General features: G+C 31.8%; 1 protein-coding gene across 8 annotated transcripts in view; it reads left to right on the forward strand.

Annotated features, from left to right (window-relative positions):
* Positions 1-9,839: 9,839 nt before the first annotated feature.
* LOC107153225 (tudor domain-containing protein 3) overlaps positions 9,840-26,958 on the forward strand; it is a 105,383-nt gene continuing 88,264 nt past the window's right edge. For 4 of the 8 annotated variants that reach the window (XM_015498741.2, XM_048801326.1, XM_015498743.2 and 1 more), the window contains exons 1-3: positions 9,841-9,942; positions 15,075-15,140; positions 26,702-26,862. In XM_015498741.2, coding sequence (XP_015354227.1) covers positions 26,789-26,862 — 74 coding nt within the window. In that variant the 5' untranslated portion in view covers positions 9,841-9,942; positions 15,075-15,140; positions 26,702-26,788. Of the gene's footprint in view, positions 9,943-12,509; positions 12,528-15,074; positions 15,141-26,701; positions 26,903-26,958 lie in introns of those variants that run through there. The other 4 variants (XM_015498744.2, XM_015498742.2, XM_048801328.1 and 1 more) reach the window with 4 other exon arrangements.

The following is a 26,958-nucleotide window of genomic DNA, read 5'->3' on the forward strand; positions in this document are numbered from 1 at the left end:
TTAATTTGTGCTTATCTTTAAAGGGTTTTATTTCCCATTTGGTTCTCAAGAATACACAGAAGACGGAAGGAGACCCTCATGGGTTCGATGGTGTGAGGGGGAAGGGAAGGGAAAAAAAAAAGAGAGAGAGAGAGAGAGAGAGACAGACATAAGTGTCACAGTAGAATGGATAGAGAATAGGGATAGGAGGGGAGGGGGGATAGGGAGGGCAGCAGAATACAACTGACACTAGGATTGCTATATGTATACACATGGATGTATAACCAATGTGATCCTGCAATCTGTACACGTGGAAAAATGAGAATTCATACCCTATTTGAATCAAATGTATGATATGTCAAGATCATTGTATTGTCTTGAACAATTAAAAAAAAAAAAAAGAATAGCTTTGTCAGGTAAAGCAATCGTGATTGGCAGTTATTTTCTTTCAGGGCTTGAAAGATAACATTCCCAGCTCTCCTGGACTTAAGAATTTCTGCTGAGAAATCTGATATTATTCTGTTTAAGTTTCCTCTAAATGTGACCTGGTGTTTCTTTCTTGTAGCTTTTAACTTTCTTTGATCTGTATTCTTCATTTGTGTTTTAATTATAGTATGTTGTATGTGGTTCTATTCTCGTATTTTCTATTTGGGGTCCTAAATGTCTTCAGTATCTGGATGTCCATCATGTTCCCAAGGTTTGAAAATTTTTCTGTTATCATTTTACAGAATAGAGTATCAATCCATTAGCCTCCTTCCTCAATGCCTGTGAGTCAAGTTTGCTCTTTTAATGTTGTTTTGCTGCTGTGACTAAAAGATCTGACCAGAACAATTTTAAAGGAGGAAAAGTTTATTTGGGAGCTCATGTTTTCAGTGGTCTTAATCCATAGAAGTTGGACTCCATTCCTCGGTGCTCAAGGTGAGGCTGCACATCATGGTGGGAGAGGGTGGTGGAGGGAAGCAGCGAGAGACTCCACTCTCCAGATACAGATTTATATACCAAAGCCACACCCTGGTTCCCCCTTGTCCAACTACACCATACCACTTTAGTTACCACTCAGTTAATCCCCATCGGGATTAAATCACTGCTTGGGTTAAGACTCTTACAAACCAAGCATTTTCCTCTGCATTGTCTCACATATGAGCTTTTGGGGGACACCTCACATTCCAAACCATAATACAGAGTTTCTGTGTATTCTGATCATTGGGTTTTTTTTTTTGTTGTTATTGTTTTGTTTTGTTTTGTTTTGCTACTATTGAGCATTCAGGGTTGTACACTTTATCTTTAAACTCTGAGATTCTGTATTCTACACGATTTAATCTATTGGAGAGACTTTCAGCTGCATTTTAAAATATGAGTTATTATGCCTTCATTTCTGAGATTTCTGTTTGGCTCCTTTTCTGTGTCTCTACCTCTTTATTGAACTTCTCATTCATATCCTATACTGACTTTCTTAATTGTTTCAGGTGTGTGTGTTTTTTTTTTTTTTGTGTGTGTGTGTTCTCTTGGAATTGATTGATCTTTTAAATAAGCATTCTTTTGTATTTTTCATCTTTTTTTTTTTTTTTAAATCAGAGCATATTGGTTGTACATAGCAGTTGGGTTTATCCTGACAAAATCATACATTCACGGAATTCACCACTGGTTTGGTGCCTTTTCTTTGAAACAGCAGAATTTCTGGGTATTTCTGACTGAGTCTTTGACTGTTCGTTATTAGATTTCAGTGAATTCCCTGTAACTTATCTTGCTGCCATACAGTTTTCCTGCTGCTTCAATTCTGAATCATGGAGAACTGGGAAAGTGCAGACTTCTTCTATTTCATCATCTTTGTCCCCACCTTATTGTTTTAAATCTTGACAAAGTGGCAGGTAAAATTGATGGCAATTTATTTTTCATTGGACATTTTGTTCAGGGTAAAAGCAGTTTCACAGTACAAGGGAATAATTTATTATTTTAATTAAAAAACTATTAATATCTGTCCACATATGTACCGATAAAAGATTTGAATAAATTAAATAATATAATTCTTTCCATCTAGCTGGTGGTTTTCTTGAGTTCACAGTGAACTTGACATGAGTAGCCCATTAGAAATATATATTTCAGGGCTGGGGTTGTGGCTCAGTGGTAGAGCACTTGCCTAGCATGTGTGAGGCACTAGGTTCGATTCTCAGCACTGCATATAAATAAATGAAATAAAGGTCCATTGACAACTAAAAAATATTTTTAAAAATATATTTTTCTGGCCTACTCATATGGAAGCATATACACTTTGACTATTTTTTGTAGCATTTGAAGAAATTGTCTAAACTTGTTAGGCAAACTTTATTTTTCTTTCTCCTCAGAATGCAGGATTTTAAATATTTTCTAGAATAAAAAGAATATTTAGAAGAAAGAAAGCTAATGTTTATTTAACATCTGCTCTACCAAATATCTGCTAGTTATTTCGTACTGTTTTATTTATTTTTAGAGCAACTCTGTAGATCAGTATTTTCAGTGTCATTTTCATTTTCTTATAGGGGAAAACTTAGGTGCAGAAAGATGTAATAAATTGACTAAGATACTGCTTGTGTTAAAGGGTATTGCTGAGATTTTCATCTTTCTCTCACTAAAAAATACAGATCAGATGAAAGATACTTGAGACTATTTATAAAAATGCCTTCCAATTTTATATTTCTAAGTAGCATTTCTTATGTAGTTTTAGTTCATTGTGCAGTCTGCTTGGAGCTAATCCTAGAAGGCCTTACCTTGGGGGGTTCTGGGCATGGACTCTGTAGTTACTAATGTTATAGTGTAGTAGTCAGTGTGACATGTGCTGTTTACCTTTTTTAATGTGCTCTATACATTCAAAATTATAATAATCTGTTTCTTCATTATCTGTACTTCCCAACTACCACCACAATGTAACAAATGTCAGAAACCTTTCAACTAGTTTGGTATATCTTTGAAGTCTTAGCTTTCATTGTGCACTGTGCCATGTGGTGTGCATAAGGCTTCAAGTGAGCCTTTTGACCTGAACTGTAGTTTTATAGCTATTATTTATTTGCTGAGAAAAAGGGGCAGAAATATCAAGTTATCTTACATCTTAATATCTGATTTATTAAAAAATAACCAGCTCTACTTCTGAATTAAAGTATGAAAATAATGAATTTGAAGAAGAGCATAAGCATTAACCCCAATGAAAGTAAAAACATCCACGCTTTCATTTATACTTTTAAATTCACACTGAAGTTTGGTTTACAAAAAAGAATAACAGTTATGATACTACTGCTATTATATTTTATAAAAGACAAATTATGGAATTTCAAAGTAATGATTTACAAGTTATTTGTTTATCTGTTAGAATTTTTTAAATACAAAATAAGCATTTCAGGTTTATATCTTTGTGAGTTAATTTACATTGGGGGAAAATACTTTCATATTCTGAATACATGTTAGAAAAAGTAGAAGTTTGTGATTTATTATATCATCTTTTTATATTTTTTATCTTGAAACTGTCATGCTTATTAGGTGTCAAGAAAAGTAATGATTAAAATAATATTAAATAATCTTAATAACTTATTTCCCAGCAGAAAATAATTAGTCTCTAATTATTTGTGTCCCTTGTTTGTATTATCCCTGTGTTTCCAAAGGATGAATGCAGGTAAGAATAGGAGATAAAATTGTATTTGATTTTCTTCCTTTTTCCCTTACCCTTTTGGGGAGGTATCTGTCCAATGTTACTAAAACTCTGAATTTTATTTTCTGTCAGACACAAATCCATAATTTTAATGGTCTATTTTCTTCATTATTCCTGTGCCCAACCACCACTACAACAAAACAAATGTCTGAAACCTCTGAACTATAGTTTGTTATATCTTTTGAGGTCTTAGCTTTCAACAGTAGAGTATGATAATATTTTACTTGTCATACAAGGTTGTCATCTAGTGGTATTTTCAAATAGACATAATTTGGAATTATCTACCTAAATAAACTTTAGCCTTTTAAAGCAAGTACTTAAAAAAGCGAATTTAGGTTTTAATATTTTCAGAGTCTAAACACCTTTGAATATTACTGAATTAGATACAGTTTTATAAAGGTTTTTCCCTAGAACTTTTTTATAATTTCTCTCTCTTAATCTTTAAAAATATATTTTTTGGGTCTGGCCACTGAAATATTGAAGTTTGACTAGTATGAATGTTAATTGATATGTATATCAAGGCATTTTGTATTGTTTTACATCTCCAGAAATTCTGTCTTATTAAGTAATTTCTTGAAGAACTCTTTGTGTATTCATCCTTTCCATTTGGTTCAGATTAGTTTCATGAAATGTTTTATGAAACATTTACATATGTAAAGAAATTCACGGTATTTTTTCTTGTCTTTGCTTTTGTTGTTTCTGGTTTTATAATATAACAATCTGAAGAGTTAGTAGAGAAGAAATTAAAATAAATTTTGTGATGAATGTTTATACATGTACAGGAAAAATAGTATCATAGGTCAGTTAAATGGTGAAAATAATATACATTTGTGCATAAAATAAACCATAAACTAAACACTGAGAATACATTTTTAAAGATTGTTTATTATTGAATAAAATAAATCTCATATTACATGGTTTACTAGATTAAGATCAACACCAAATACTAATAGAGGTACTTCAAATAATACATAATTTTATTTGTCTGATCCATTTATGTGTAAGCCATAGAGAAAATAAAATTTTAAGCTAGCATTGATTCAGATCCTTTTTGTAAGAATGAAGATTGTAGGGATAGATTGTAGCATTCATTTTGCTCTAGTAGGCATCTACTGTATGTTAAGAGTCTGGATAAGAAAATGGTAGTGATGAAAGACATACTTGGTTATTAAGGAAAATGAAATAAAATATATTTTTTTTCATTTTCCACTATTTCTTATAGTGACTCCACCTCTGAATTACCTTTAGTGGAATTCTGATCCTCCTAGTTGCTGGATTTAATAAAGATTGGGCATGGAATCTCATCGATTCATTCAATTTATTGCTGATGTTCCAATTAATATTCTTGTCTGTGATCTCTCCCCAATACATCTGTAAGCCATATTGAATATATTAATTTGATCTATATTAGGTTATGTGAAGCATATTTTGTGCCCAAATTCTCATTATTCTTATTTCCTTTCTAATCTTGTTACCTTTGTAATCTTGTTACTCAATATGGCTAAATATTGTATTTTCCCAAGTTATATTCAAAATAGTTACTTGTAAGCATTTTCTTTTGCCCTAGAGAAGGGAATCACATTATTTTGATGTCCCTAAGTTGGAACAGCAATAACTTATGAGAAGGATAGGATAACCAAAATTTGGGCAGGTGTATTACAATCTACTTAAATAGTAGAGATAGAAACAATCTAGATAGAGTGAATATTATGTAGATAATTTTTAAAATTTTGTTTTATTTAATGTTTTGTCAGTTTGCAGATCAGAGCTTCCATATTTGCTAAAATCAAAAATACTTCTTAACGTAAGTGGTTTTTGATTATGTTGTATTTTATTCTCTCCTGTCTCCATATTAACTTGGGTAATTGGGAGTTCATTATCTTTATTTTCTTTGTGGCTAAGCAGGAATGTATATATTAAATTCTCATTTTGGTATTTTGATATTACAAAGGGCTAGTATTTGCCAATGTGATAGCCCATTGGGACCTCCCCCCCCAAAAAAAAAAATAAATGTAGCCATTTTATTTAAGGTTTTATTCATAGATGGTTAAAATGAGTGTTCAGATATCTGCTTTATCTTAGTTGACAAAGTCCAATCCATTTAGGAAGAATGTTTTGATGATTTTTCTTCCTGGTATATTCAAGTTTTCTTGTGTAATTAGCCTACTATATATTAGTGTGTACTAATAGGATCTGTCTTTATTCTAGAAATCCAGGTCTGAGTTCAGATTTAAATGAGTATTCATTATTTAAATGGGTAGAGGTGGTCAGAGAAAAAAAAAAACTGTATTGTTTGCTTTTATGGTCAGTTTCTGTCTTTTTTCTACCTTAAAATTTTTCGTAATCTGAAGCCAGGCATGGTGGTACATACCTGTAATCAAGCATTGTAATCTCAGCAACTCTGGAGGCTGAGGCAGGAAGGAGTATCTCAGATCAAGGCCAGCTTCAAAACCCTGCAGTAATTTAGCAGAACCCTGTCAACCATACACACACACACACACACACACACACACACATCTGTGTAAGTGCCCTATTCAATTCCTAGTGACCCCTGTCCTTCACCCCTTTTTTGATAGTTTGGAAATCTGAAGTAAAGGTGGGTTTTCTATATGTGTCCAGTTTGTAAAATATTTTGGTCAAAGATTGACCTAATGATTTTTACACCTTTTAGTCTGGTGTACACAACTCTGCTAAGAAATTTGTTTGACGTATAATTGTGTTCTTTGCTTTTGTAGTGCCATACAAAATGATATAAAAGATATCTTATTCCTGTTTGCCTCAAAAGGAAGTTGACTATGAGTGATATTATTGAGATACTTGAGAACACTGTATGTCAGAAGCAATTTGGAAATGAATAAGAGCAAATAAGCAGAGAAACAGATTTAGTAAGTGCAGTGTGTGTGTGCCACATGCAGGCTGAAACATGTTTTGTTTGGCTTGTATATTGCCTTTACAAAAACCTAAAAGCTAAAAATCAGATCTAACAATAGGTGCTTTACCTGTCCTTATGAAGACAGTCAACTAAAGCTATACTATGGCTGCCTATTTCAGCTGGGGCATGTATTTGTAATTTTCCTTGGCATCTTAGTTTTGTTTTTAATATGAAAGTTTTCTTTTTGGTGAAGTGCCTTCTTTTTTTTTTTATTTTTAATTGAGGTAGGGTCTCACCAAGTTGCTAAAAGCCTCCTTAAGTTGCTGAGGCTGGCCTCAAACTTGTGAACCTCAGTCACCCAAATCACTAGAATTACAGGTGTGCGCCTCTGCAACCAGCTTGGTCTTTTCATTTTGTATACAACAGCAAAGCCAGTAAATACGAATTTTTACTTACCTTCAGAAGAATGAATCAAAGGAAAATTGTCTTTTTTTTTCAGTTGTGGTAAAGGGTTGTGATGGAGATCCACTATCTGGAATTAAGAAATTAGCATTGGGCTGGGGATGTGGCTCAAGTGGTAGCGCGCTCTCCTGGCATGAGCGGGGCGCTGGGTTCCATCCTCAGCACCACATAAAAATAAAATAAAGATGTTGTGTCCACCAAAAACTAAAAAATAAATATTAAAAAATTCTCCCTCTTTCTCTCTCTCTCTCTCAAAAAAAAAAAAAGAAAAGAAATTAGCATAAAGTGATAGTATTTGTTTTATGCTGATTGAGATTCTTTTTTTTAATTTTTAGAAATTCTTTATATATCTTTTCTTTTTTACTTTTTATTGTTGGTTGTTCAAAACATTGCATAGTTCTTGATATATCATATTTCACATTTTGNAGCACTTGTTGATTTGACTTCATAATGGCTGCCAATTTTACTGGAGTGAGATGGTATCTTAGGGTGGTTTTGATTTGCATTTCTCTGACTGCTAGTGATGGTGAGCATTTTTTCATGTACTTATTGATTGATTGTATGTCCTCCTCTGAGAAGTGTCTGTTCAGGTCCTTGGCCCATTTGTTGATTGGGTTATTTGTTATCTTATTGTTTAATTTTTTGAGTTCTTTGTATACTCTGGATATTAGGGCTCTATCTGAAGTGTGAGGAGTAAAGATTTGTTCCCAGGATGTAGGCTCCCTATTTACCTCTCTTATTGTTTCTTTTGCTGAGAAAAAACTTTTTAGTTTGAGTAAGTCCCATTTGTTGGTTCTAGTTATTAACGCTTGTGTTATAGGTGTCCTATTGAGGAATTTGGAGCCGGACCCCACAGTATGTAGATCGTAGCCAACTTTTTCTTCTATCAGACGCCGTGTCTCTGATTTGATATCAAGCTCCTTGATCCATTTTGAGTTAACTTTTGTTCATGGTGAGAGAAACGGATTCAGTTTCATTTTGTTGCATATGGATTTCTAGTTTTCCCAGCACCATTTGTTGAAGATGCTATCCTTCCTCCATTGCATGCTTTTAGCCCCTTTATCAAATATAAGATAGTTGTAATATTGTGGATTGGTTTCTGTGTCCTCTATTCTGTACCATTGGTCCACCTGCCTGTTTTGGTACCAGTAGCATGCTGTTTTTGTTACTATTGCTCTGTAGTATAGTTTGAAGTCTGGTATCGCTATACCGCCTGATTCACACTTCCTGCTTAGAGTTATTTTTGCTATTCTGGGTCTTTTATTTTTCCATATGAATTTCATGATTGCTTTATCTATTTCTACAAGAAATAGATAAAGCACCACATAAAAATAAAATAAAGATGTTGTGTCCACCAAAAACTAAAAAATAAATATTAAAAAATTCTCCCTCTCTCTCTCTCTCTCTCTCTCTCTCTCTCTCAAAAAAAAAAAAAAGAAATTAGCATAAAGTGGTAGTATTTGTTTTATGCTGATTGAGATTCTTAAACTGTGATTTGCACAAGCCTGTTTTGTATGTCTGGTGACTTTTGAAGATGAAGTAAAGACAGTTGTAGTTAGTGGTACTTGGGCTCTCTAATTCTTCTTATTGAATTAATTGTCTGCCATAGGAAAAAGATCCACTTATTCTTTTTTCTGAAGTTAAAGAATTTGTTCATGGTTGCCAATTACGTGACTTTAAGACAGAATTTTAACATCTGCTATTTATGAAAAAGGGAAGTATTTTCTAAAAGTACCTTTATAAAATTTTTTTCAGGACAAAAACATTGGCAATTTAAAATTGCATTATTTCAAGTTAAAATTAGTATTAAAATTTAACTCTTTAGTGCCATGCTTGTCAATATAATATATTCAAATGTACTTTTATAGTTCAAAATTGTAATGAGGGGTTTTATAATGTTACTGTTCCACAAAATATCTGCTAAAGGGGGGAAATGTGTGTTTTTGCAGGATGTTTTAGTAAGCAAGAGCTTCCTGGGTCCATTTTTTCTTTAGGGTTCATACCCTTGGGTTTTACTTACTCAAAGCTGGTTCATGGGAACTGACTATAATTCTCTTCCCTTGAGTTCCATTGGGTTTGTAGTGGGACCAACTCTATTGCTTTCTTTCCTGATGACCACAATTAAAGGTCACAGTGGAACCTTGTGTTTTGTTCTTTCATTTACTACATTCTTGGTACATGTTGAAGCAAATTTTGACATTTATTTTTATTAATTTTTAAATTCATTGTTCGTATTGAAGTTTTAAATGTTTATAAAATAAAAATATTAATATGTAAATCCCAAGTTCTAGTCAATTTAGGTTCTCTCCTTTTATGAAAATAGTTCAATATTTACTGATGGATCACTAACATGTTAGGATAATCTGTAGAGTGGATATCCTGTTTATTGATAATTGTAGAATAAATCTATAAGGTTTCAAAACATAAAGATTTTAAAGTATGAAGTGTGAACAAGGGGAATTTTGGAAGTTTGAAATTGAGCTGTATTTTATAATTTGTTATATTCAGAAATCCTTACATAGTCATAACTTGAAAGAAATCACATGATATTTTGCTTAAAGTCAAATTTCCATCTCTGTACAACTTCTGCCTTTAGAATTATTGTTAGCTAGACTTTCCTTTTTTATAATTTGTAGGGGTAGGTATTTTTAATAATATAATATCCTTTTAAGGGTACAAAGAAAAATATGAATATGAATTTTCCACTCTGTTCTGTCAGTAATAGTAAACTAGAAATCTGTAAGCAGAACTCTTTTAGTTTTTGTAGTAAAAGCACTTTATAGTAGAGAACAAGGTTACATGTAATCTTAAGAATTTTGGTTAATTTTGATTTTAGATAATATTAAGCTATTTATTTTATCTTTATAGGTATCTTTCAGATGAAGGCATTGAAGCTTGCACAAGTTCTCCTGACAAAGTCAATGTAAATGACATCATCCTGATTGCTCTCAATGTAGGTTACGTTTATTAACTTATAAACATTTTGAAAAACAGACTAAACTGGATTTTATTATAAATAATAGGAAGAATATCTTTCATTGTCTTATACATTTTAAGTTGTGATGTTTGTTGAATTTGGTAATCACATAAGAGCCAATTATTAATGCCTATTATACAGAATCCAATAAAAAGAAAAAAATGTCTAATCCAGGCTTCTCCTCTTTTTTTTTCTCTTTTAATTTTTAGTTGTAAATGGACACAATACCTTTATTTTATTTACTTATGTGGTGCTGAAGATTAAACCTGGTGCTCCACTCATGTGGGGCAAGCACTCTACCACTGAGCCACAACTCCAGCCCATTTCTTTTTAACATAGTGATTATTTGTAGAATTTTATAACATTTTCAGTAGCAATATAAAATTTTTCCACTCATTAAAATACATTTTCATTTTGGTTTGCATGGGAAACTAGGTTATAGCCTTTTGACAGTTGTATTTATTGTTTTAAAATAACTTTTTCTGATTTAAAATACTTGTGGAACATTATAGAGATTACAGAAAATCAAAATAAGAAAAGTAAACTTATTATAATTATTATTAATGTTTTAGTTTGTTGGTATTTTTCTTTCTAGCTCTCTTCCCCCACTTAACTGTGTAGGTATACCTTTTCCATAATTACATTGGCTTTTTTTGAGTATTTTAAATATTTTTTGATGGAAAGAGTAAATAAATGTTCTTTTTCAATTCTGCAGTTACCCTTCTGGTAGTTCTTTTAATAAACACTCTATTAACAATCAAACAATTATAGTTTTTTTACAATAAACAATCTATTAATCAAATTTTTATTTTGTTATGTATAATCAATGAAATTCACATAGTTCTGTGGGTATCATAGCACAGATAATGAAAAGCAGAAATAGTGGATACTAAGGACATTTGAAATATAAATAAATGTATAATTAATGTTTTCTTTTGAAAGCACTTAAATTTATAGAATTAAACTTGAGCTTAAACATAAATTTTATGTTCTGAACTCTTGGCATTTTTTGCAGGTTTGAATTTTATTTAGGTTAAGTTGTTTTGTTTGTTTTGGAAGTGAGTATTTTGATTTTTAATAAACAAACGACTGAGTTTTTTAATAGTAATCATTAGTTAGGAATTATGCATATTATCTGTGATTATAATGGCAATATTTCCTAGATGCTTTAACTTTCTTTACCTTGCACCCAAACTAGTGAATTCTACTTTTAAAATGTTGTAAAGAGCTTTATTTCTTGTTTATTTAAAAATAGCTTTGTAAAAATGATGGGAAATAGATTTTATGACAGTCTGCCGTTCTTTGTCTTATTTATATACTTGGGTAAATAATAATGAATTTTCCATAGTTGGTGTGAACTTAAAAAAATCAAGATCAAGTATTTGTTATACACATAGAAGTGACTAATGATCACTACTGAATGAATTAATTTGTCTTTATCATTTTCTTTGAAGTATATAGTAAAATATTTGAGTACATAGCTATTACACAGTATAATAATAGAAACAATAAAAATCTTTTAGGATGAAGCCTATACCAGACAAATCTACTTTTTGAAGTTTTTTCACCTTTTAATAAATTTCAAGCATTTGTAATATCCAATTTATTTTTTAACTTTTCAAAAGATTATTGAATATTAGCCATTAGTTAAGAAAGACTTGTATTACTGTTCTTAATTTATATATATTTCATGTATGTAGTCTCTTTCCTGTTGTCTCTTGTCCTGTGGGGGACACAGTAAATTTGTTGCTTTATCTAGCAGTGAACAATAGAATAATATGTATACAATGTTTCTGCCCAGGGAGGTCCCTTAAAGGTTGGTGCCCAAAGCTTTTATTGGGTGCTTACAAAGGTCTGGTCTATCCAGCATGCACCCAAATTCTAGACTCTGGTTTTCACTTCCCCCACCCCCCAAAACAGCAGGTGTTCACATTGTTTATACCAATAGGCTAGGCTGTGCACCATATCTCTTAACTTTGTTAAGTAGGCCTTTCTAAAAATAGCTTCCTCAAATCTGTTGTATGACTCTTCTAGAGGTTCAGATTTGAAAGGGAGGTATTGAAAAAAGGAGTGTTCTTAGTTTTTTATTTTTTTTTAACCTTTGTAAACTAGGGAATAAGAATATTAACAAGTGATATTGAAGTCCTGCATATGGTTTTGACTCAAATATGTGAGTTATTCAGAAAAATAAGTGATAGCAGTCTTAAATAACTAAGCACTATTAATAAAGATTGAAGTCAGTTGTATTTCTTTTTCTCTCTTGAGATTTTTAAAATTTGTTTTAGATATACAAACAGTTGAGTGTATTTTGACATATGTGGAGTATAACTTATTCTAATTAGGATCCTATTCTTGTGGTTGTATATGGTGTGGCGTTTCATTGTGGTGTATTCATTATATGTACATAGAAGAGTTATGTTATTTCCAGATATCTTAAACTTATTTGAATAGTCAGCAACATGTGTATAAGTGGGTAGATACTTTGAAATATCAATAAAATTTTTACTTAATTTTTGTTTTTCTTTTTAATTAAGTTTTCAACAGAGTTTTTTTTTTTCCAGGTAAGTATTTCTTTTATGTTTGATAATAAAAGTATTTTGGGACACAGCCGTTGTTCTGGCAATCCTGATATAATGAAGTGTTGAATTAAAAAATTGCTTTTGTTGTACTCCTAAACTGACTTTGAATTTAGAGTCTTTAAAGATTTAGAATATCACTAGGCACGGTGGTGCATGCCTGTAATCCCAGGGGCTTGGGAGGCTTTGAGGCAGGAGGATTGCCAGTTCAAAGCCAGCCTCAGCATAAAGTGAGTCCCTAAGCAACTCAGTGAGACCCTGTCTCTAAATAAAATACAAAATAGGGCTAAGGATATGGCTCAGTGGTTGAGTGCCCCCCTGAGTTCAATTCCGGGTACCCAAAAAAGAAAAAGATTTAGAATGTCATTTTCATCTTGCTAAAAGCACACTGAAATAACATGCCCTATGTATATTTGTAGTACTTTAAGAGTTATATAAACTTTGAGTGTATTGTTTTGTTTTAGCTTTGTGAAATAGAGTTGGTATTTTTTCCATTTTATGAATAAATTAACTGGGTTAGGGACATGTGATTAATTATAGTTGTGATGAATCAAAGTTTAGGATTTTTATCTAGTGCTCATTTACTTTTACTTGATTCTTCATTTTATTTTGAATTAAATTTCTTAATTAGTAAAAACCAGAAATGAGGGACTATAGTGTATCATAAGATTTTTATATTTCTGTTCATAAAATTTGTTTTTCATTTTTCAATATTTCTATCTTTGAATTCAAAATAATGCCAATGATTTTATGGACTATTTTTTGACTTAATGGTTATATATGTTTAGGTGCTTACTCTGTGCAAGTCATTGCTCATGTTTGTTAACATTTGATCTTCAAAATTGTCCTAATGGAGGGAGTGCTAGAATAAGAAAGTATTTTTACAAAGTACATTGGAAATGAAAAGGCATACAATTTGAGGTCATATGTTCTTTTCACACTGTTGTGGATTGAGGCTGCAAAAAGAATTATAAACCTAAAACATTTTGCACAAGTGTTTGTATTTGGGACTTGATTTTCCTGGCAGTTTCATTTGGTGAGTTTTAGTGTAGGGGTGATCCTTGCATTATATTATAAAATAAATTATGAGTCCTGTTGGTAAAAGACCAGAAAGGATCTGTGGGAATTGTATAGCATGTAAATGCTTGTTTCTTAAGCTGACTGAGTACATGTAAACATTTTAAAAAGGGTGATATTATTGTGGGTGTTCAAAAAAGACTCCTGCCTCTTTATATATATTCATTTCATATCAAAGTAATTGTCAAAAATGACAATGTGTTTTCTTCTTAAGTGTAATACAAATTTTCCCTTATACTGTATGTGATTAAATGTATTTAAGTCTGTTTTATTTTGTTCATAAGGTAATGAAAAGCTACTATTTACTATATTTAAGGAATAACAAAGATGATACAACTTTAGATTTACACTAATTGCACTATCTCAAGCATCAAGATAGTTTCTCAGCCTAAATATTTCGGACCTTTTCCTAAGTCCAATTCGTAAACTTTTCATAAGTACTGATAGTTTTGCTCTGAACAATTTTTTTGCCTGTCCTTTGGTTTTCACTTCAAGAGGATACAATCCTAAAAAGTTCTGCTTTTTATATAGACTATATATATATTTTTTGTAGCTATAGATGGATACGCTCGTTTGTTTATTTATTTATTTGTGGTGCTGAAGATGGAACCCAGTGCCTCACACATGTCAGGCAGGCACTCTACCACTGAGCCGTACCCCAGCCCTAGTTTTTCTTTTGTGTTTCAAATGCTGTAAGTCATGCTGTGTTAGTCCTTATGTATTCCTTTTTTTGTTCTGCTGTGATTTATGGAGTTATATATCTGAATTTTCATATAGTCAGTTTGTTTTTCAACTTCTATTTTTGTAATTTGTGTAAGGAAATGAAATAATTTCTTTCTTTAGTGAGATCTTAATTCTTTGCTATTCCAGTGGTATTGTTCCCTGGTATACTTGAGTGTTATGTTCTTTGTTAGGATATGGATATTTTAGCCATGTTTTCATGTCTTGCATATCAGAGTTATGTGGATGGGATTCATTTGTTTGAAATATAATATGTTCATGTATTTGAAAACTATCTTCTGATTTTGGATTGAGGCATTATGTTTTTAGTAAGACTGTAATTTACATAAACTCAAATTTGATATTTTAATAGAGGAGAGTAAGTTAAAAGGTTACCTAAGGAAATATGAGGCCTTATATTTTATTATTCACTGTCCTGGCACACATTAAACAACTTGAACATGAGACTATATTATCTGAAAAGACTGATTAACTTATTATGAGATTCATACATTTAAGCAGTCTTTTCAGATAACAAAGTCCCATACATAAGTTGTTTAACATATGTCAGTTCAGTAAATAGTAACATACAAGGTCTCATATTTCATGCATATAAAGATATGTAAAAAACTTTTTGTTCTATAAACCTTAAGTAATTTCATCTTTTGTATATGAAATTAGATTTAGATTTACTTTTTATAGAATTCTGTTTTAATAATAATATTTTTATTTTAGACAGATCTGAGAACAATTGGCAAGAAATTTCTTCCCAGTGACATCAATGGTGGAAAGGTAGAAAAGGTAAAGCAAATTGCTAACTTCCTGAATTTTGCTAAGAACAATAAATAAGAACATCTACTAAATTAATGGACTATTTTTTCAATAAATTTCAATTGCAAAATATTTTGGAAGTGAACAGTTCACAAAATCATCATTATAACGACTGTCTATACACTTTGAAAAATATTAAAACTTAAATTTTTGTGACTTTAAAAAAATTAAAGGAAAAACACTTTTAGGAATTATAAATATGGTAGGCTTACTTTACATGTAAGACTTACCACAGGTTATTGGAACTCAGGACAAAGACCTTTTCCTACTTCTTATTTTAATTATCTTTTTATTTTACTTAATAAGAGTGTCAGATTATAAGAGAATATTAGGAGCAATTTGGCAAAGATATGCTTTTGTTTTTTGCTATAATTTTATATTATACAAATATATATTCATATTATGAACTTTTTCTATGATCTGTTTTTCTTTTCATTTATTTATTTGTTTGTTTGTTTGTTTATTTATTTATATTTTCTTTATGGCACTGGGAATTGAACTCAGGGCTTCACACATGTTAGGCAAGCACTTTCACTGAGCTATACTCCAGCCCTTATTCTTTTATTTTGAGACAGGCTCTTGCTAAGTTGCCCAGGCTGGCCTTGAACTTGCAATCCTCTTGCCTTAGCCTTCCAAATAACTGGGATTATAGGAATGCACCACAATTGTCTGGCTCAGTGATCTCTTTTTTAAATATAAGCATACATCTTTAAGAGATGTGTCAGTAGTCTTTTGTTTCCTAATCATTCATGTTGAGTTATTTTCTCTTTATTGGTAAATATATATAAATTGTGTTAATCAACAATTTGATATGTGCTTGTCACTTTTTGAACTATTAAAGGAACATTATTGGCTATACTTTAAAGAAATATTTTTAAGGACTACATTTGTTTTTGAATGCACATTCTTATTTTTTTTAGCACTCAGATATTTAAAGTAGATCTTTTAAATTTTGGATAAAAGGTCTCTAATATAACAATGTTTTTATATTTCCTAAATATTAATCCATTTTTTGCAATAGATGGTAAGAACTATTAGAGAAGAGCACTACTCTGTTTACAATTTAACAGATCATTAATCTGTTAACAACCATCAGAGAAAAGGGTTCTACATCTTCCTTCAGAAATTCATTTGCATGTTTAATAAAATGAGAAAGCTTTATTTATATTTAAACCCACATTTCATGTGCTGCAACTTGCATTCTCTGATCTTTATAGTCCCTCAGAGGAAATGGTGAGTATCTGGTTACTATCTTTTTTGAATAATGTTCAGAGACTTGGAGACTTATATATGTCATTGCCACAAGTTTCTTTTTGGTAAAACTGTCCTTTTTAGATTCTTAGTTTCAAGCTAGTCTGTCATCTTCATTGTACTTTTTGATTCTTTTCCAGTTTTTTTACATTTCCTTTTTAGTTACAGTGGTAGTTCTCAAACTTCTTCCACAAGAATTGCCCTGAGATCTGTCTGTAATAGAGATCCTTGGATCCCAAATTACCCCTATTCCTGCCTGAGTTTCTGATTCCATTAAAATAGGATGGAACATTGAAATTTGATCAAGTTTCCCAGGAAAAGTTGATTTTGCTAGTCTGGGAAGTATACTTAAAAAAATACTGGATTATAAGCCCCCAAGTTGGACAGCAATCTCTGATATATCTGATGAGTACAGTGATTCTCCGCAGGGAAAAAAAGTAATATCAAAGCAATGTTTGCACATCCTTACACCAGTTTTTTAAAGAAAATTTGGAGCTTTCTGGATTATTGGTTTTCCATTTCGCTCTGTGGCCATAGAGAACCTGAGAATCCACCTCTGCTGTGATTTCCTGAGTATTAGTGGTGACACTTCTCTGCTCCCTTCACTTTCTGAGAGCATTTTTACTTCTAAAAGTTTTGTGTAGTACTACTTTTAAAGATTTTCTTTGAATGCAGCTAAGAATGAAAACTAAATGTTCTGGTCTAGAATATTCTTTGCCAAATTTTATCCTTGAAAACATTCTTAATGCTGGTAAGACTTTGTGTATAAATTGGATAGATATGAAATAAGCCCTTTTACATGAAACAAATTATTAGATACCTCTTTTTTATTCTTCCTCTTTAATAATACTATAGTTTTTATTACTTGTTTCTGACACCAAATATAATTCTCACAGTATTAATGAAGATATTTTGAAAAATAATTTTCATAAAAATTTTTAAGAAGCTGACACATTACTCATTTCATGTACTGTTAAAACTCCATACATTATATAAAAATAATATAAATTATTATAAATGTAAATGTTCAAGAAATGTATTTTTATGTGAATTGCATTACTTTGGATTATTTGTCTCTAAAATAAAGACTAATGATTTATTTATGCTTTTATTGAAATACTTTATTAACTAGCATTTTACCATGTTGATAGTGACTGAATCCTTATAAAGACATGAATATAGAATCATCTGTCACTAAATTGCATATGTTTTAGTTCTAGTTTAAAATAAACTTTATTTGAGTCTGCATAAGCTATATGGCAACATTTAGTAAGTAGAGTATTTGAATAAGTAATCTGCCTCTCTCTTGACCCTGCCAGATTTTGGTGTAAAGTAATATTTTCAATATACATTTTCAATATACATTCTGTCGACAAATATATGAAAAAATATCCAATATCTGTAGCAATTAGAAAAATGCAAATCAAAACCACTCTAAGATATCATCTCACTCCAATCACAATGGCAGCTATTATGAAGACAAACAACAATAAGTGTTGGCAAGAATATGGGGGAAAAGGTACACTCATACACTGCTGGTGGGACTGCAAATTGGTGCAGCCAATCTGGAAAGCAGGATGGAGATTTCTTGGAAAATTGGGAATAGAACCATCATTTGACCCAGCTTATCCCTCTTCTCTATCTATACCCAAAGGACTTAAAAACAGCATACTACAGGGAAACAGCCACATCGATGTTTATAGCAGCACAATTCACAATAGCTAAACTGTGGAACCAACCTAGATGCCCATCAATAGATGAAGTGGATAAAAAAAATGTGGCATATACACACAATGGAATATTACTCAGCAATAGAGACAGTTAAATCATGGCATTTGCAGGTAAATGGATGAAGTTAGGGAAGATAATGCTAAGTGAAGTTAGCCAATCCCCAAAAACCCAAATGCAGAATGTTTTCTTTGATATAAGAAGGCTGATTTATAGTGGGATAGGGAGAGGGAACATGAGAGGAATAGATGAACCGTAGTTAGTACAGAGGGGTTGGAGGAGAAGGGAGGGGGCATGGGGTTAGAAATGATGGTGGAATGTGATAATCATTATTATCCAAAGTACAGGTATGAAGACATGAGTTGTTGTGAATATACTTTGTATAAACCGGAGATATGAAAAATTGTGCTCTATATGTGTAATAAGAATTATAATGCATTCTGCTGTCATATAAAAAAACAATAAAGGTGGGAAATTACAAGTTAAAAAAGAGAAACTGGAAGTGTAGAGAATGATCATCTGGTACTAGAATTGCAACAAGATTTTCTGTGGTCAAATGATCAAGTCACTTAAAATATCATTTTGGGGTTTTGACTGACTGAAATTGCACTCAATCTCTTGTAGCAGTGCTAGGGTAAGTGTGCAGGACCAGTGAGATCACTGATACAAAGCACAGTGCTAATACTTGTAGTATACTGGATTCAGCTTGTTCTAGTTTATGAATGTTGATTTTCAGCAGCTCTTTCCAGTTTAGAGTGCAGTAATACCTAGTTGGTAGTTGAAATTAGTCATGGAAATTGTTAAATACTACAAATGAGTATCTCTCTCTTGTCTTCTTTCAGAAGTGTTTTTGCTAAGCTTACCCGTGTCATCCAACCAGTGTCTGTGCTTTTATTTTTGAGTGTTTCCTGTTGCATATGTTTCAGACTTAGTTCTCTGATTTTCCTGACATTTCAGAGAACTCAAAGTGTTAATTTTAAAACATGTGAATTATTTTAAATATTTAATGTATACAAGTAGCTATGTTTTAAAGCATAATTAAATGAAGTCAGCACCTGTGAATCCTCAACCAGCTGTAAAAACTGAAACATTGCAATCACTCTACTTATGATCTTAGTCCCCCACCACCACCACAACACCACACCAAGGAACAACTGCTGTAAATTTTGAGTTTGATTCTCTTTGACTTTTACAAATGTTTTGGTTGCATATGTCATTATTCCTTAACAACCTAATTGTTTTGTTTTGGAGCTTTTTAAAATGATAGCATGTTATTATCTGCTATAACTTGGGTTTATCATTCAATATTATTACTGTAATGTATGTCTGTTGCATATATCATTCATTTTCTCTTTTATATAATATTAAACAATGTAAACATAACTAAAGTAATAAGTGCATGTTAATTCTGTTGATGGCCATCGAGGTTATTATTAATTGTTTTGATAATAGACACTACCTTTTAGGTCTATATTTAGATTTCCTGATGTACATTTGAAAGATTTTCCTTAGGGAATATAACCAAGACATGAATTACTGTAAGATAGAGTTAAGCCAGTGTTCAGCTTTATGGATGAAATAGTGCCAGATTATTTTGCAAAGCAGTTGCATGAATGTGTATTACTTTTAGCACTATATATAAAATCCATTTGAATTGTATCTTTTATGGCACTTGAAATAATCTTACTTCTTACACTTTAGGTAAGTGGTCTAATGCCTATGTTTTTGATCCATTTTGAGTTGAGTCTGTGCAAGGTAAGAGATAGAGGTCTAATTTCATTTTATTACATATGGCTTTCCAGTTTCTCAGCATTATTTGTTGAAGAGGCTATCTTTTCTCCAATGCATTTTATGGTGTCTTTGTCTAGTATGAGATAACTCTGTTTATGTGGGTTTTTCCTATGCCTTCTATTCTGTACCATTGGTCTTCATGTCTGTTTTAGTGCCAATACCATGTTGTTTTTGTTACTATGATATTGTGATGCCTCCTGCTTCACTTCTATTGTTGAGGATTGCTTTGCTATTCTGGGCCTCTTAGTTTTTCAAATGAATTTCATGACTGCCTTTTGTATTTCTATGAATAACATCACTAGAACCTTAATAGGAATTGCACTAATCTGTATAGTGCTTTTGGTAGTATGGCCATTTTGACAATATTAATTCTGCCTATCCAAGAACATGGGAAATCTTTCCATTGTTTAAGGTCTTCTTCAGTTTCTTTAGTGTTCTGTAGTTCTCATTGTAGAGGTCTTTCACCTCTTTTGTTAGATTGAATCCCAAGTATTTTATTTTGAGGCTGTTGTGAATGGGACAGTTTTCCTAATTTCTCTTTCAGTGGATTCATCACTAATGTATAGGAATGCAGTTGATTTATGGGTGTTAATTTTATGTCCTGCTACTTTGCTGAATTTATTTATGAGTTTTAGGAGTTTTCTGGTAGGTTTTTTTTTTTTTTTTTGAGTCTTCTAAATATATAATCATGTCTTCAGCAAATAGGGATATTTTGAATTCTTCTTTTCCTATTTGTATCCCTTTAATTTCTTTCTTCTGTCTAATTGCTCTGGCTAGAGTTTCTATAACTATGTTGAATATAAGTGATGAAAAAGGGAATCCATCCCTTTCAGAGGAAATGCTTTCAATTTTTCTCCATTTAGAATGATGTTGGCTTTGGGTTTAGCATAGATAGCTCTTACAGTGTTGAGGTATGTTTCTACTATCCCTTATTTTTCTTGTGTTTTGAACATAAATGGATGCTATATTTTGCCAAATGCTTTTTCTGCATCTTCAGTCCTTAAATTATTTGCCTTTATTTTTTGTTTCTTGATTAATAATGTGAGGCATCAATTTTGTTAGTCTGAATAAAGAATAATGCTAGACTTTTATTAACCCTCTATTGTATTTTGAGTTTATATCATTTATTTGTCTTTTTTTATAGCTAGTTGGAACTCATTTTTTCCCCTTTCTAACCTGTTGTTCAACTCATTTTTTTTTTCTAATATAAATCTTCTAAGGCTATTAATTTTTCTCATAGCACTAGTTTGTATCCCAAAGTTTTTATGCAGGTAATTTTATCATCTTTCAGTTGTAAATATTTTTGGTTCATCTCATAGTTTCTTCTTTGCCTGTTTTAATTATAGTATAATTGGTATATATATATATTTTCTTTTTTGTTATAGATTTTTAATTGACTTACATTGTGATGAAAGAATTTGGTTGGATTGGTAGCTGCTTTTTGAAATTTTCAAAGGCTTATTTTATAGTTGTTACATATTTTTACATGTCACTTGTTTTCTTGAGAGGAATATTTGTTCCTAATTACTGGAATCCGAATTCTATATAAATTCTCTAGATGTAGATGATTTTTCTATAGTCTCTGTTTGATAATTCCAAATTCTTAAGACCTTACAAGCCTAAAATTTTATTTGATAATTTTTTTAGGTTTCTCAGTCTTTGTGGCTTGCTGTCTTTTAAGTCTCATGATTTCATGTTTCTTGAACTTTCTGTGTGGGAATCCTTGGTACCTGAATAGAAATGTTTTTTCCTAAAAGGGATGTGGTATTTGCTGCTACCTGGAACCAGTGCTGGTGCTGCTGACTTATAGTGAGTTAAGATTCTGGCCAAGATTCACTTTGCCACTAGTCAAAAGTTGAGACTCTTAAGTTACTACCATAAAGAAACGTAGATCTTTTCTTGAAGAAAATGTTCTCCATGTTAAGGCTTATGCTAAGGGCCTCTCCAGATAACATAGGGAATATTTCTGAAGTTTTAAATGTCATACAGACCTCTTATTTTAGTTTTGTTGGGTCTGATACCATACTTAGGGATGGTACAAGGTGTAATCAATCATATTTTTTCTTTTTCTCTTCATGCACCACCTACATGTTTATTAAAGTCCAATTGTGTAAAAATGTTATGTGGAGTTAGCGTGACAAAGAAAGAAGGAGTTAAGTAAGAGGGAATCATAAATGCTATTTAAAGCTTAACCTTTAGGCTTTTAAAACAGCCATAGGCTGAATTAATCTTTCTTCTTTCAAGAGAGCTTTCTTGCAACATGGCCCAGGTGCCTGGATCCTAAAGTACAGATGTAAATGGTCTAGTCAAAAATTTCCCTTGAATGTCAGTTGTGGTGGCACATCCCTTAATCTCAGCTCTTTGGGCTGAGGCAAGAGGATCACAGCCTTAGCAACTTAGTGAGACCCTGTCTCAAAATAAAAACTGAAAATGAAAGGGCATGCAATTCAGTGGTAGAGTTCCTCTAGATTCCATCCTCAGTACAGAGGGGAAAAATTTTCCCTTGAAATGAATGAGTGAAATAATTAGCCCCAGGAAATCTCCTGAAGCCATTGGAAATACTTTTGGCAGTTGTGATAGGATAAAGAAAAAATGAATTATGATTTTAAGTTAAAAGAATTGTGGATGGTGAAGTTGTTTTATTTCCTCTTAATTTTAATCTACTTTGCATTAATGATGGAGCATTGATGAGAACTAAATCATACTCCGATTCCTGTCAAATATATGGCTTATTTCTAGGTTTGATGGAGAAGGTAGTGCAAGATTATAAAAATAAATGGCTGACAGATTTTTTCATATTGTCATAGAATACAAACATTTAAGTGTCTTCTAGAGTTGTAAAATATCTGTTTTAATATTTATGTAGGTATGATCAAACTTTAAAGAACTATTTCTGTGTCATATAAACTTTGGAGACTCTGGTACATAAGAATGCTATTTATTATAACCAACAAATTAATAAGCTAGTATATTCATTTAAATCTTATACTCCATATCCAGTTGTATGACTGCCTAGAAGTTTAGATGACAGAGATGTTCATTTTTCTCAGGAGAAGAAGGAATGAAGCCTAGATGATAGCCTCAGAGAATATTTCTGGCAGATACTTGATATTGTTTATTAGAGGTTTTTACCTGGAGATATAATGATAAAGTTCTCTTACCTTAAAAAGTTTTTAGAATGATTTTATTTACTTGTTCTTATTATTTGTATAAAAAGAAAAATCAGACAGTTAACAAAATCTTGGGTTGTTAATGATTATAGTCTTTTTAAAATTATTATTTTTACTTAAAATTAATATCTTTTATTTTGGAGTTGCCCTAATAGTAAACACAGATTTTTAAATTCTCATCTATTTTTGTGACTGCTTTTAGATGATTTGAACTCATAGTACTGAACTCATAGGATCTTGAACTCATAGTGTTTAGATCTAGTAATTCTGAAGAGTATAATAAACTGAAGATTATAAGAAGGATAATGAAAATTTTAATTTTATCTCATGGGTATACTTAAATAATATTTCGGAATTGTAGAAGTGCTAATAGTAAGACTTGGTGATTCCCATTGAGAAATGACTATAAAGAACTTATGCATAATTTGAGGGTTTCTCAAGAGTATCTAATATATAGTATGTACTTTTTTTTTTTACTTTGCTTTTGAACTGATTGGCAGATATTGACCAAAATTCCCGTTTTGTTATTAATAAAAATATATTTGGAAAACATGGGCCAATTAAGTGAACCATGAAACTTAACAGTCTCATATCCTAATTCATGGAATTTGCCAACTTGTTGATATTGTTGAATAATTGCCTCTTTCTTTAGGGTCCCTGGCTACATCTCAAGAGGAAGAAGGATGAGGCTGGACCCAATTTATACAGTTTATTCTTCCTAGACAAGTCATTCCATTAGTGGATGCCTTAGCTGAGGTTGTTGTAACAGATTGCCACAAAACTTGGTAGCTGAAAACCATGGAAATTTATTTTCTCACATTTCTTCAGGTCTGATGTATAAAATCAAGGTGTCACCTAGGTTGGTTCTTTTTGGAAACCCTGAGAGAGAATCTGTTTCATGCTTTTCCTAGCTTTTGTTAGTTCTAGGCACTTTTTCCTTCTTCGCTTGTAGTTACATAACTTCAATTTCTGCCTCCAAGTTCATGTGATTTTTATACCTGGTATCTTTATTTTTGTTTTCCAAGGACACTCATAATTGGATTTATTGCACATCCTAATCCAGTGTATTATCATTTCTGTATCCTTACTTTAATTATGTCTGAAAAGACCCTTTTCCCAAATGAGGTTGTATTTCCAGGTGGATCTGTCTTTTGGAGGGGCCACTATTCAGTTTATAAAAGGAATGGAGAGGCCAGGAATCGGATTGATTAAATAAGTAATCTGCTTGCTAGGAAGCATCAGGAATTGGGGGCAGGTATTCCTTCCTATTATTCCCCAGCTTTTTTTGTTCCAGATATAAGAGATCAGCAAAAGAGTCTTGTTCCTATCTTGTGTTGCATCATTTGTGTTATCTTCAGTTTATATTTCTTTGGCAAAATCTTTTACAGCATCTTATCCATGTTGTGAGCATTAGTGTTAAAGCTAGGCAATACAGTAAATATATCCATTTAACTATGCATAAATAAAAGGCAGTTTATCTTAACACAAACAAACCAGTATGAAAATGCCATGTCAACAACCAGGGGATATAGAACTCCCAAAATTCTGTGAAGGTGCCTCTGACTTCATATCTGTCATATGTGCTTAGTGAGGATGACTTTGTCACTCTGGATATTAAATTAGTAAAGCTTAATTTCTTTCCTATTAAACATTAAATAGAAAGAAATGTTTCCCTCCCAAGACACTAGTGAAAGTTCTGTCCCTAGGATGCCTGAGTCTTTCTTTGAAACACGTAAGACTAGATCATCACTGATTGTCTAGGGCACATTTTGCATTGATGTCAATGGTATATCTCTGTGCTGTGCAGGTATAAAACACTTGAAATATGGTAAGTGCAACTGAAGAAATGAATTTTTAACTTCATTATTTTTAATTGACTTAAATGTAGGTGAAAAAGGCCACATGTGACTGGTGGGCCGTATTAAACATCTAAGGCAAGATATTTTTCATGCATAGTCTAAAAATATTGGTGATAATAAAGTAAACAGTGATGAACACTATAATAACCATAACTTCTCTATTATATAATTTAAATGTCCTATTGTAATGACATTAGTAAAGCCAAAGGAAAATTTCAACCTGAATTAGCGGCTCGTCTATATTTGTTAAAGATGTTGGGCATCTTTTTTTCTTATTCTAATTAGTTGTACATGACAGCAGAATGTATTTTGATTCATTGTACACAAATGCAGCACAACTTTTTATTTACCTGGTTGTACATGATGTAGAGTCTCACCATATGTGCAGTCATACATACATCTCATTCTACCATCTTTCCTGCCCTCATGCCCTCTCCCCTTTCTTCTTTCCCTTTTGCCCAAATTTGGACAACTTTCAACTTGGAATTCTTTTATAGTTATAACAAAATAATTAGATGAAAATTTAGACTCTTTTTTAAAGTTTTATTCTCTAGTTCTAATTTTAAAATAAAATTATTCTTTTGCAGGCAAAATACTGGTAAATGTGGAGTAAAAATATTTCAATGTGGAAACATATTTGCTCAAGAAATTTAGTATAAATATCTGCCAATCATTTTAAATTTCTCTTGCTCGAAATATAAATTAATATACCCGGATTTTATTTACAAGTGTGATACTATTTAAAGATATATTTTGTTATGTGAAAATGATAATTTTTGTTGAAATTATTTTTCAGACGTCTAAGCAGATTTTTCTGTCGTTTTCCAGCTTTGCCTCAAGCATTTTATTATATAAAACTTTATAGCTAGTTAGTCCATTGATTTATTTTTTATTTTTGATTGAAGTTTGGCAAGAGAGAACATTTCTTCTCCACACTGTCTACTATATAATATAACATTTGATTTAATACCATTTGAAAAAGAAAATGTGGAAATAAGTCAAGTGTAACTCACCCCCTTTTTTTGTTACTGGGGATTGAGCCCAGGAGTGCTTAACCACCAAGCCACACCCCCAGCCTTCCTCCCTGCCTTTTTGTTCTTTTAGAGACAAGGGTTCTACCAAGTTGCTTGGGACCTTGCTAAGTTGCTGAGGTTGGCTTTGAACTCATAGTCCTCCTGCCTCAACACTACTGTGTCCAGTTAACTCACACTTCTTGAACTTAATATAGTTTAAACTTTGGGGTATTGTATTGTTCATTTACACCAAGAGGGGGGGTATTTTAAACTTGATGTCTTTGAACAGAAATCATTCCTTCAAACTGCTGCCATAAAGTTTTATGTCCCTTAAAGAACTTTCAAGTTCTTTATCTCTATAATGTCCCCTAATGTACATGGTGGGGAGAAGCAGGATGCTTATGAACCATTTAGAGCTCTTAAGAATAAAAGCATCAATTAGTACACCTTTTATCCAGAAATAACAGCTTTATTTTCTAAGGGTTTTCTTTTCATGTTACTAGCTGAATAATAAATGAATTCAGAATTTTTAAAATTGTTCTTCACATACACACACACACATATGATTTGTATATAATTTCAGATTTTACCTTAATTGAAGTTACTTTATAAATCATAATTTGTAACCGTTAAAGAAAAGAGAAACACTATAGATGATAACACAGCCATAACTAGAAAATGATTTTTATTGTTTTTTTTGTTTTGTTTTGTTTTGGCAGCTTGAAAGTCCATGTGTTTTGCAAATTCAAAAAATTCGCAATATTGCTGCACCAAAGGATAATGAGGAATCTCAGGCTGCACCAAGGATGCTGCGTTTGCAGATGACTGATGGTCATACAAGTTGCATAGCAGTAGAATTTAGTTATATGCCAAAAATAAGGTGATTGGCACTTTATGTACTTGTTAAAGAGTGTTTGAAGGTACTATTCAAAAATAAATTTTAAGAACTTGGAAAAAACACAGTAAACTCTCTAAG

Source organism: Marmota marmota, unplaced genomic scaffold (genome assembly GCF_001458135.2).
Source record: "Marmota marmota marmota unplaced genomic scaffold, marMar, whole genome shotgun sequence".
NCBI lineage: Eukaryota > Metazoa > Chordata > Mammalia > Rodentia > Sciuridae > Marmota > Marmota marmota.